Genomic DNA, 12,523 nt, shown 5'->3' on the forward strand with positions numbered 1-12,523 from the left:
GGATTACAAGGGTGCGCCACCATGCCTGGCCTAGGCCTTGGTCTTCTCCCTCCCTCCTGCATGCTCTCTCTCTCTCTCTTTTGTGGTACTGGGGATTGAACCAAAGGTGTTTACCTGAACTACACCCTAGTCCTTTTTATTTTGAAACAAGGCCTTGCTACATTGCCATGCCTCGGCTTCAAACCTGCAGTCCTGTCTCGGCCTCTAAAGCACTGGGATTACGGTATGCACTGCTGGGCTGGCTTAGGTCTTGCTTTTTCTACTCCCCAGTCTGTTCTAACTCATCTCGGTGGCACAAAACCACTGGCAGGCAGCACAATTCCCATCCTCATAGGCTAACATGCCTCTCCACATCCACCTGTCAACAGCTCTATGACTCTCCCTTCCTTAGAAAGAAGGAACTTGAGAGAAATCATGGGAAGGACAGGAAGGGTCTACCCGCTCACCACATAGCAGCGCGTCTTCCCACAGAAAAGAGGAAAACAATAATTGACCTCATACTACTGGAGCACGTGGTTAAGCCTTCTTTTCAATCTCAGCAGGATTTAGTCCACTCAAGTATTTAATGTACTCTGTGATCTAACAATAAAATTTCTAATCATAAGTTAGATATTCATTCACATAGTAAAATTATTTTTTTCTAGTACTGGGGATTGAACCCAGAGGCATTCTGCCTCTGAGCTATATCCTCAGCCTTATTTTTTATTCTTTATTTTGAAAAAGGGTCTAAGTTGCGGAGGGCCTCACTAAGTAGCTGAGGTTGGCTGTGAACCTTCGATCCCCCATAGTAGGCTCCCAAGTACTAGGATTACGATTGTGCGCCACCACACCCAGCTAAAGTAAAACTTTAATAGTATAGATTATTAACCATTCCCTGGAGAAGAAGCCAGGTTCTGTAACTGCCTCTTCTGGAAACGCCACAGGGTTGAAAAGACCTCTGCTTGTTCCATAAAGCCTAGATGGTACCTAGGTGAGACTTTCATACTTCTACCACATTCCATGACTCCTCTAGCATGAATCACAAACAATTTTTGTGACATTCCTAGCTTTAATTTTTCTACTAGTTAGTTACTGTTAGAAATTTTAAAACTTTCCTTAAGCTTTAGTGTTTAGAAACATCAGATAGTACCCACTGGCTCTTCGGTAAGTCTGGTAACATACTGATAATGGGAGAGTCAACCGGTGTGTAGAAGCACTGTGGAAGCCAGGTGTGGTGGCATACATCTGCAATTTCAGCACTTGAGAGGCTGAGACAAGAGGATTGCAGTTCAAGGACAGCCTCAGCAACATAGGGATATTCTCAGGAACCTAGTGAGACTGTTTCAAAACAAAAAGGACTAGGGTAAGGCTTGAATGTAGAATGCCCCTCAGTTCCATCTCCAGTACCACATACCACATGTATACATAAAACAGCAACAAAAACAAAATTTAAAAAGGCTGGAGATAAAGATTGGAGACAAAATCCCGTGTTCAAACCTCAGTACCAAAAAAAAAAAAGAAAAGAAAAAATGAAAGAAAGAAAAAGAAAAGAAAAAGTTATAGTATTTTCTTGGCTCATCCAAAAACTTGAACCTCTCCACTATTAAATACCTATATAATAAACCATCAAATAGTTCTGTAAAGCCGGGCGTGGTGGCGCACGCTTGTAATCCCTGCGCTCGGGAGGCAGAGACTGGAGAATCGCGCAGGTTCAAAGCCAACTGCGCTGGCTTAAGAGACCCTGTTTCCAAATAAAAATATAAAAAATAGGTCTGGGAGTATAGCCCGGAGGTAGAAGGGCTTGCAGGAACCCCAGTACCACACACACAAAAAAAACACTGTGTAAAATATAAAGCATCAAAAATATTGCCACGTGTGATGGCACAAACAAACAAAAACTGACTACCTGTCTTAACCTCCCCTAAAGCTGAATACACTCGTGTGCTATCAGTGAGACTGCGCAGTATGGAATACACTATATCTCCCACTTATGCAATCACCTGTCTCAACAATTTCCAGTACTACACTTCCTTCAAGTGTAGAAACTTTCTTGGGAACCTGGGCCCATCTACCTTCTTCATAGGCTTTTCCACATATCATAGACATTTCCTGTAGTCATGTGGGGAAAATGGCTGAGATATAGCACAACACACTGAACAACTCAAGAAGACAAGAGACACTGCCCCCTCAGGAAGAGAGTTAAGACGTGACTACTGCACACCCCACAGCCGCCTTCCCACACTCACATGCAGCGGACAACACTTTTGGTGGAGTGTGGTGGGAGACTTAGGACAGTGGGTTTGATTCAGACAGTTATATCTCCTAAGTGTTTCTGCAATTGTTATAGCAAGTATGAAGTGGGGATACATATTCTATGTGCTATTTATAAGCAGACACAAGGTAAAGTACAGGAGACAATTTCAGAATAATGACTGTCTCTAGGAAGTGGATGAAGAAACAAGATCGGGAACAGATAGTAAAAGTTTTATACATCCTTTTATTTCTTTTTAAAGGGTGAGGTAGGGTGCAACATTAGCAGTATTAAAATATGGCTACAGGATATATTATTTCCTGTACCTTTTCATGAAATCTGAAAGACCCATAAAATTCTTAACCTACATGAAACAGGCACTTGCCTACCAAAATTAAGAAGCCCACAGAAACTATTCAAGGATTTGAATCTGATACTACACAAACTAGCATGTGTCTGTGTTCTTTTCATGGAAACCTCTTATCTTTAAAACACTGCCTCCTGTGAGAATTCCACCTTTTAAACAACCCCTACCCTCTCCTCGTGATGACATCCGTAAAACTCTGCCTTGCACTAATCTGCCCTGGCCATGGTGGCCACCTTTCTAGTCCTTGGACACAAAGTCACCTCATCTCAAGGCCTGTCCCTGGATTTTCACCTCCAAATCATTATCCTCCTTCAAATCCTTGTTAAAATTCTTCTCAAGCACCTTCTTTAAAATTACACAAAGGGTCCCCAGTGCTCTTGACCCCCACCTTCCCTGCTTGCTTCCCCACCCACTAGTCCTTACCATTTTTAGAACATTCTGTAACTTTTCCTCCTACTAAAAACCCCATACGGCAGGAATTTGGAATTGTTTTATCCTCTGGCAAGTCCCAGCACTCACAACGGCACCTAGCACACAGCAGGCACTCGGATACTTGATGGATAATTAATGACACTTTAATCATCCTATGCTACAGTGCTCTCTGGGACTAATGCAACCGCTGTTCTTTCAATCCCCAATTCTACCCAAGTGAACACTTTATTCAAATAGTGTGACTGTGTGCCCATTTCTGTGGATTCTAAGTCACAGAGCCCTGCACATAGTAATGTTTTTGCAATTAGTGAAATTCAGTGTCCTGGACATAAGAGATGAAGTTTCTATCAAGGCAGGCATTTCTACTACAAAGCCACACTCAGGCAATTAATTCCAAACACCTCCTTAGAAATGGCACCTACAACACAGCCAAAGCCTACTGTCCTGTTTCACACCTTTTTTCTTCTTTAAGGACAATAAAAAGATGCATTCAACAATGTAAAAATAAGGATTATCTTAATATTTAAATCTCAAAGAAATCAGGCCAAATTTAACTAAGATCAGGTAGCAGGCTTCCTGAGAAAATGGTATTTACTTCTTTTTTTAAAATTTTTTTTTATTGGTGCACTGTATTCATATATCATAATGGGATTTAAAAAAAAAAAAAAAACTTTTGTAGACATACATGCACACATTGCCCAGTTAGCCCTTACCCAATCCCCACCCGGTTCCCTCCCCATCCCTCCTTCCCATGCTTGGCTTAGTGGTTGACATCTAGTATTATAGCAATTTATCCAAAATTAACAATGATAATCTCACATAACAGTTTAATCTGTCTGACACCAAGCTTTTGATCACTTAAAGATAACATTTCAATATTTCTTTTTGCTTTCTTTCTTACCAGAGAATATTTTTTCTTTTTTTTTTTTAGGTGAAACTATCATACATTTATTTATTTTTCAGAAAAAATCTATCCTAATATGGAATATGGACTCTAGATACCCAAAACTATCTCAAAAAAGAACAAAGCTAGAAGATATTTTCTGATTTCAAACCTTATAAAGCTACAATAATTGGAACAGTGTAGTACTGTTATAAAGGCAGATATATAAACCATTGGAGTTAAATAAAAGCCTAGAGATAGCCGGGCGTGGTGACGCATGCTTGTAATCCCCGCACTTGGGAGGCAAAGACAGGAGGATCGCTCAGGTTCGAAGCCAGCCCCGCGCACTGGCTTAGGAGACCCTGTTTCCAAATAAAAATGTAAAAATAGGTCTGGGAGTGTAGCCCGGAGGTAGAAGGGCTTCCAGGAACCCCACTACCACCAAAAAAAAAAAAAAAAAAAAAAAAAAGCCTAGAGATAAATTCTTCCATATATTGTCAAGTTATTTTTGACAAGGTTTCCATGAACATTTGGTGGAGGAAATAATAATCTTTTAACTAAATATTGTTGAAAAATAATAATTACATGAAAAAGAAAAAAATTGGACCCTTACCTAACACCATATACAAACATAAACTCAAAATAGATAAAAGACATACATATAAATCTTAAGACTATAAACTTTTAGAAGAAAATCTGGGTCATATAATCTCACAACACTGAAATTGGCAGTGATTTCTTGGATATGATTTCAATGGCACAGGAAACAGAAGGGTAAACTCCCTAAAAAGTAAAAAAAAAAATTGTATATCCAAAGACAATGTAAACAGAGTTAAAAGTTACTGAGAGAATGGGATAAAATATTCCCAGATGCTATATCTAAAGGTATATTAATATTCCAACTAGAAATCCTAAAAATTAGCAACAATAAAAGCAAACTATACAATTTAGAAATAGGTAAAAGACTAACATAAATAATGAATCTCCAAAGATAACCGATCTTAGTTGTCTGTTGGATGGAAACTCTTGTTTCTCTGGTTCTGGTGTGTGTTACCTATTTCTTCTTTGTAGTTAATCTCTTTGAGTATTTTCTCTAGCGCTGGTTTTGAAGACATAAATTCCTTCAGTTTCTGTTTGTCATGGAAGCTTCTTATTTCCCCATCTAATTTGATAGAAAGTTTTGCTGGGTAGGAAATTTTTGGCTGGAAGTTGTTTTCTTTCAGAGTTTGGAACATGTTATTCCAAGCCCTTCTGGCTCTCATGTCTTGGTTTAGGAAGTCTAGTGTGATTCTAATTGGTTTGCCTCTGAATGTCACCTGGCCCTTTGTTTTTATTGCCCTTAAGATTCTCTGCTTGGCTTCCACATTGGTCATTTTGACAATTATGTGGCGTGGGGATCCTCTTCTCCAATCCTGTCTAAAGGGAGTTCTATAAGTTTACTGGACTTGTGTATCGACCTCTTGCTCTATGTTTGGAAATTTTTCTGTTATTACTTCCTTGAAGAGATTGTTGATCCCTTTGGTTTCACCTTCTTTTCCCTCCTCTATTCCAATTATTCTTAGGTTAGCTCTCTTAAAATGGGCGCATATTTCTTCAATGTCAGATTCCTGCTGTCGGATTTTTTTTTCTAAATTAGAAACTATGCATTCATTTTTGGAGTGATCATCTTCTAGGAGCGAGATTCTATTCTCCATGTGGTCTAATCGATTGTACTTTGAATTGAGGCCTTTACTTCATTAGTTGCATCCTTTATCTCTTTTTGGCTCTCTGAATTCTTTTCGAAACACCTCTATTATTTCTACAGTTATTTTCCTGATTTGATCTTCTAGAAATGTCTGGATTTCTGTTTTATCAGGTTCTGATGTTGTGGGGTTGTGGGCATTCATTGCTCCATTGTTATTCCTCTTTCCCATGATTTCGGAAGTTTGTGCCTTCTCTGGGTCACTACAACTTCACTTAAGGTGCTCTAGATCTTGAGTCTGTGGTATCTCAGTCACCACTACTCCTTTACTGGGGTGTATCTCAACGTCTCAGACCCAGGGAGTCAATCGAGGCTGCTTTAGACCATGGGGGGGTTCCAGGTTGGGCATTCTCCTGCGGGGAGTTGTGACTATGGTGTGATATCTCTGCCACCACTACTCCCCCACTGGGTCAAGTCCCTGGGAGTGCAGTACTGGGAAAAATTGGAATAGAGTACTCCTCTAGGGGCTGCAATTTGACTCACGGTTGTTGAGTGTGCTGATGGAGCTGTAGTGGACTTGGTGAATTTGCTGCTGCTGCTGCTGCTGCTGCTGCCGCTGGTGGCAATATGGTGCTGCTGCCATGCCCTCGGCCGTGAGGCTGGTGTATTTCTTCTCTGGTTTTGAGTTCCGCTCTGAGTCACTGCAGGGTGTGCTGAGCCCAGCCCCTGGGAGCTTTAGATGCTCCCTGTGCCAAAAATCTGCCGAATTCCTCTCGGCTGATCTGCAGCGGCTCACCTCGGCTCGCTGTCCACCGCTCTTCTCTGGAGCCTGGTGGGCTGAGTGCGTTGGTCTGGTGCCATCTGGTGAATTCACCGCTGCCGGCAGTAAGGCGCTGCTGCCGCGTCCTCAGGCGTGAGGCCGGCGTATCTCCTCTCTGGCTCTGAGCTCCATTCTGAGTCTCCCTCCTGTCTGGGGCCTGGTGCTGCAAGGGAAAATGGTGTCCGCGCCGTGGCTCTGGCCGCATGACTGTGGTCTGGTTTCTTTCTGGTGTCTCATTTTTCCAGCCCTCTTTTTCTCTGTCCATTGTAATTACATTTTTTGTTTCTCTGTTGATGGTGTTTTCTGGCTATGAAAGGCGCTGATTTTTTGGTAATAGAGATTGGTTGTTAGCGGGGCTCGTAAGCCCCGCTTTTCTCTGTCGCCATCTTCCCAGAAGTCCTCTTTACTTCTTGATATATATCTACCTTTGTTTTGATAGAAAAACAATGTAACCAACAGAAATTTATCATGCTAACTAAATTTTCAGGGAATAATTATTTTTACCATAAACCTTTTTTATTCAAAAATTTCAAAATACCTGTTAATCTCTTTTCCACATCAACAATTAATGCTCCCAAAACAGAAATGAAACAAAAATGTAAAGGCTTAAAGAAAAAAATTTTTTTGTGGTACTAGGGATCAAACCCAAGGATATTCTACCTCTGAGCTATATCTCCAGTCCTATTTCTTATTTCTTATTTATTTTTATTTTTATTTTGCGGGTCTGGGGATGGAACCTAGGGGCATTCTACCTCTGAGCTACACCCTCTGCCTTTTTTTTTTTTTTATTCTTTATTTTGAAACCGGGTTTCACTGAGTTGCAGAGGGCCTCACTAAGTAGCTGAAGCTGTCCACGAACCACGATCCTTGGGTCTCAGCCTCCCGAATGCCGGGATTACAAGTGTGCGCCACCACACCTGGCTCTTATTCTTTATTTTGAAACAGGGTTTCATTAAGTTGTGGAGGGCATCACTAAGTAGATGAGGCTGGATGCAAACCTACAATCTCATTGTGTAAGCCTCCCAAGTATTGGGATTACAAGTGTGCGCCATCACACCCAGCTAATGAACCATCTAAAATGAATTCTTCTGAAATATTTTACTCAAGTGGTCTTTCAGGGAATAATTTTTTAAATACACTATTTAAAAGCTAGTGGAGACAGTTTTTTAAAATGACTGGGAATTCTCAGGCACATCTCCCATTGGAGAGTTAAGAGTCTAATTCTTCAACACCTTTATTCTGGGCTGGCCTTAGTGATTACTGATCAGAAAAGGTCACGGAGTGTCAGCGAGGTTCTTCTGGAATGCCTCCTCTCTAAGAGGTCCTGGTCAACAGTGGTGGCTAAGCCTGGCCTGGCAAGATAACTTGTGAATGAAAAAGATCGAGCGTGCCATATGATCCCAGCCCCCAAGCCTGAGTCTTCCAAGCTAGCCTCAGACACTGGAGCAAGGACAAGCCATCCCTGCTGTGCCCTGACTGAATTCCTGATCACAGAACCTGTGTACATAATAAAACAGTTGTACTGAACCACTGAGCTGATGGGGTAGCTAGAGGCAAAAACTAGAGAATAGGTGCCACCCTAAGCCTTTATCTTTTCCCAGATATCATCAGTTAGCACGGATAAGTCACTTATTCAGGGTTAATGCATCACACAGATCCAAGCTCTAGGATAGAGCAAAGAAAATGTTCAACATTAATCTGAAAGCTACAGACCTTCCTAGTCACCTGCATACCCTGTGCACTGAACTAGTAAGGTGAATACACCTGGCAATAAATTTGGTAAATGCTGATGCGTGTGCACGAACACACACACACACACACACACACACACACACACACACGTATATCTTTCAGATCAAAACACTCTTTCCATCAGGAATGATAGCACACATCTGTACTCTCAGTACTTGGGAGGCTGAAACAGGAGGACTGCAAGGTGTGGGAGGGGTAGCCCAGAGGTAGAACTCCCCTGAATTCCGAAATAGAGAAAATTAAGTAAACTATAGCTATTGTATCTCATAAGGCTCTAATGCTACATGTGCAACATTAATATTTTCTTACTGAAGAAGTAAATTCATAAATTGAAAATGATCTCACTTTACTATTTCTGAAAATCTTTCCCTTAGAGATAACAAGCATCAATTAAGATCTGAAAAAATATTAAGGTAAAATTCTGATTTAAGAAACAGTCCTGCTGGGCATGGCAGCTCACACTGAAATGTCAATACTTCAAAGGCTAAGATAGGAGAAACAGAGGTTTGAGACCAACCTCAGTAACTTAGAGAAACCAACCTTAGCAACTTAGTGAGACTGTTCCAAACTAAGAAGGATTGAGGGTGTATCTTGAAGATAGAATGCCCCTGGCCTCAAGCCTAAGTACCACATACACACAAAGAAACAGTCTTAATAAAAATCAGATGTACTTATTTATTTTTGGTACTGGGATTGAACCCAGGGCATTCTATTTCTGAGCTATAATTCCAGCCTTTTTTTTTTTTTTTTTTAATTTTAAAACAGGCTCTCACTAAGGCCGGGCGTGGTGGCACACACTTGTAATCCTACGCTTGAGAGGCGGAGACAGGAGGATCGCGCAGGTTCGAAGCCAGCTGTGCTGGCTTAAGAGACTCTGTTTCCAAATAAAAATATAAAATAGGTCTGGGAGTGTAGCCCGGAAGTAGAAGGGTTTCCAGGAACCCCAGCACCACCAAAAACAAAAACAAAAAACAGGGTCTCACTAAGTTTCCAAGGCTAGCCTCAAATCTGTGCTCCCTGTCCAGCTTCTCAAGTACTGGGGTAATAGGTGTGTACTATTAAAACCAGCTTCATTACTTTATTCTTGTTTTTCAGTGCCAACCAAATCAATCAAGTATTATGTAACTAGAGTGGGGAAAGCACAAGAATAATAATGTGAAATCTTTAATAAAAGCTGCAATGACTTTAAACACACCAATAGAGCAACAAACAATATTAAGTGTATGTTTCAGCTTGGCACGGGGGTGCACCCTGTGACCTCAGTATTTGGAGGGCTGAGACAAGAGAATCTCAGGTTCAACACCAGCCTCGGCAATGCAGCAAGACTGAGAGATCCAGAAAGACCGTTTCAAAACAAACAAACAATCAAACAAACAAACAAACAAACAAACAAACAGGGTTGGGATGTAGCTTGGAAGTAGAATGCCCCTGGTTTCAATTCCTTAGTAACACACACATACACACACGCACACATACAGGTAAGAAATATGTTTTACATTGGCAACAGAAATATTCTTAAAAGTAAAATCAGCAACAAAAAATCAATTGCTCCTCTTTTATTGTAAGTAGTCTACAGTCAACACTGCCCTCTGGTGATGCAAAATAAAAGTCTCATCAGAAAGCAAGACTCACTTTATTGTTTATTTTAGTTCAAGCCAAGGCATTTAGTTTGGATTACAAATTCCCCCAAAGACAAAATAAACAGATTCAGGATAATCTTTATTAGCTACAATATATTAGAAAATTTTGGGAGAGGAAGTGGGAAGGGCATTGGGAAAAGCTCACCAAATGCTATATGCACGTACATCCATATCACTCTGAACTACATTCTGACGTGAGGCCACAACACACCAATAAAAGTATGTTTAAGAAAAACAACGAAGCCGGGCATGGTGGCGCACGCTTGTAATCCCAGCACTTGGGAGGCTGAGACAGGAGGATTGCACAGGTTTGAAGCCAGCCTGAGCTACTTAGTGAGGCTCTCAGCAACTTAGTGAGACCCTGTTTCCAAATAAAGTATAAAATAGGTCTGGAAGTATAGCCTGGAGGTAGAAAGCCCCTGGGTTCCACCCCAGTACCACAAAAAACAAACAATAACAAAAAAACCCCAATGAAGTGTATAATTAGCTGGGATGTAGCTCAGTGCTAGAGTACTTGCCTAGCATACACTGAGCCCTTGGTTCGGAAACCTACAATAATAATAACAATAACAAAAATAATGATAATAATAACAACAAAGAAACTTTTTAAAGAGTTGTCAAATCAAGGATACTTTTTTTTTTTGGTGGTACTGGGGATTGAGCCCAGGGAAATTCTACCTCAGAGCTACATCCCCAGCCCTTTTTTATATTTTTGTTTTGAATCAGGGTCATGCTAAGTTGCTAAGTCTCACTTAAGATGCTGAGGCTATCCTGGAACCTGTGATCCTCCTGTTTCAGCCACCTAAGCATTGAGATTACAAGCATATGGCACCTCATCCAGCTGATACTTACTCATGGAAACAGCAATTCTCAAACAAGTTATTAATGAAACATCACTACATAGTGAATCACATCTATATAAAATTATACACTATGAGAAAGATGCTGAGGCATATTACCTATGAGTTAAGAAGGCATGTAGGAATATGAGAAGTCTGAGAATCCATAATTAAGAAAAAGCCAGCGGAAGGGAGCCAGTATAGTTCTCAGGGTGTAAGTGCTGAACATCCTGAAAAGACGCCATGGAAACGGAGGCTTCACAGCCTGCAGACTCTGCCCCTCAGGGAACCTGACTCCTTACTTTAGGAAAAAAGCTCAACAAAACAGCACATTAGGCTGTGAAGTATTCATTCACTAAGCCTAGAAACTGTTTCAAGAAAGAAGACTTACCAAGGCTGGTGCCATCCTGCCCCATGATGCACTTCATAGAGGTGATGATCTGTTCCACTACTGGGGGTGAGAGGGACGTGGCGTATATTGCACTGTGAGAATGTGTGCGCAAATAGTCTATCAGCTCCTGGGGATTTAAGCAAGCAGATGATTACAGGCAATTCTTAAATTCACTGGCAATGTCAGTACCCTCCCTCCAGGTGCTAGAGGACTCGTCCCTTGAGGGGCCTGGTGCAAGGACACTAAACTGAGATGCAAGGTCAACTAATGTGGTCAAAGCATACTGCCTGCAATAACTGAGTCAGAAACTTGGCAGAGTCCTCAGGCCTTGTTGTTTTTAACTCCTAAAATATCTCTCTAAACTTGGAGAACACATCATTTAATGTTACAAAGCTGAATTAAACAAAAAGATGGTTGGATTGCTTTTTTTTTTTTAGATACAATGACTTTTTTTTTTTGGACTCGGGATTGAACCCAGGGGCATTCTATCTCCAACCTATACCCTCCAACCCTATTTTATTTTGAAACAAAGTCTAAATTGTGGAAGGCCTAAGTAACTAAGGCTGGCTGCAAACTTGTAATCCTCCTCTCTCAGACTCTCAAGTACTCGGATTACAAGCATGGGCCACCACAATGCCTGGATAAATTGATTTATTTCTAAGTACTACAGAAAATTTCATCTGCATATCATGTGAGGCCTGTAAAGTCCATCCTTCCACCCTTAAGTAACAGACAGTTCACTTGGGCTGGGAGTGTAGCTCAGTAGGACTGCCTGGCATGTGTGAGGCCCTGTGTTTAATCCGCACCACCAACAAAATAAAAAAGGTTCTTGGATATCAATTTTAAGGGCATCAGAATATCCTCCAGATACATGAAGATTTATAAAGTGATATAAATATGGCAGAAATTCACTTTGTCTTTCATTAGAACATTAATGTCACTGCACTGAAGTAAAACCCAGTTACAAGGATTTTGAAAACAACTGTATACCCTTATTCTCTAGTATCTTTTATTTTTTTTTTTTTGTTTATTCGTTTATTTGTATGTGTATGTGTGTGGTACTGGGAATAGGGGCATTCTACTTACGAGCTACACCCCCCAGCCCTATTTTTTATTCTTTATTTTGAAACAGGGTCTCACTGATTTGCAAAGGGCCTCACTAAGTAGCTGAGGCTGTCTACAAACTAGATCCTTCTGTCTCAGCCTCCCAAATGCTGAGATTACAAGTGTGTGCCACCATGCCTGGCTATTATTTCTAAAGTACTAAAATATGTAAAAAACAACAACAAATAAACCCAAAGCACAAATATATTGTGCTTTTTTTTCTTTTGTGGTGCTTGGGATTGAACCCAGGGGCATTCTACCTCCAAGATACCTCCCAACCCGGGCCTGATTTTTTGTTCTTTATTTTGAAACAAGGTCTCACTAAGTTGCGGTGGGCCTCACAAGTAGCTGAGGCTGGCCACAAGCCTGGATCCTCCTGTCTTA

General features: G+C 40.9%; 1 protein-coding gene across 1 annotated transcript in view; it reads right to left on the bottom strand.

The window, feature by feature from the left end:
- The window catches only part of SPTLC2 (serine palmitoyltransferase long chain base subunit 2), a gene marked incomplete at both ends in the record, with an annotated part of 106,099 nt that overhangs the window by 28,118 nt on the left and 65,458 nt on the right, over positions 1-12,523 (bottom strand). The window contains one exon of the mRNA XM_080708258.1: positions 11,036-11,162. Coding sequence (XP_080564384.1) covers positions 11,036-11,162 — 127 coding nt within the window. The remainder of the gene's footprint in view (positions 1-11,035; positions 11,163-12,523) is intronic.

Source organism: Muscardinus avellanarius (genome assembly GCF_963383645.1).
Source record: "Muscardinus avellanarius genome assembly, chromosome: 12".
In the NCBI taxonomy this organism is placed as follows: Eukaryota; Metazoa; Chordata; class Mammalia; order Rodentia; family Gliridae; genus Muscardinus; species Muscardinus avellanarius.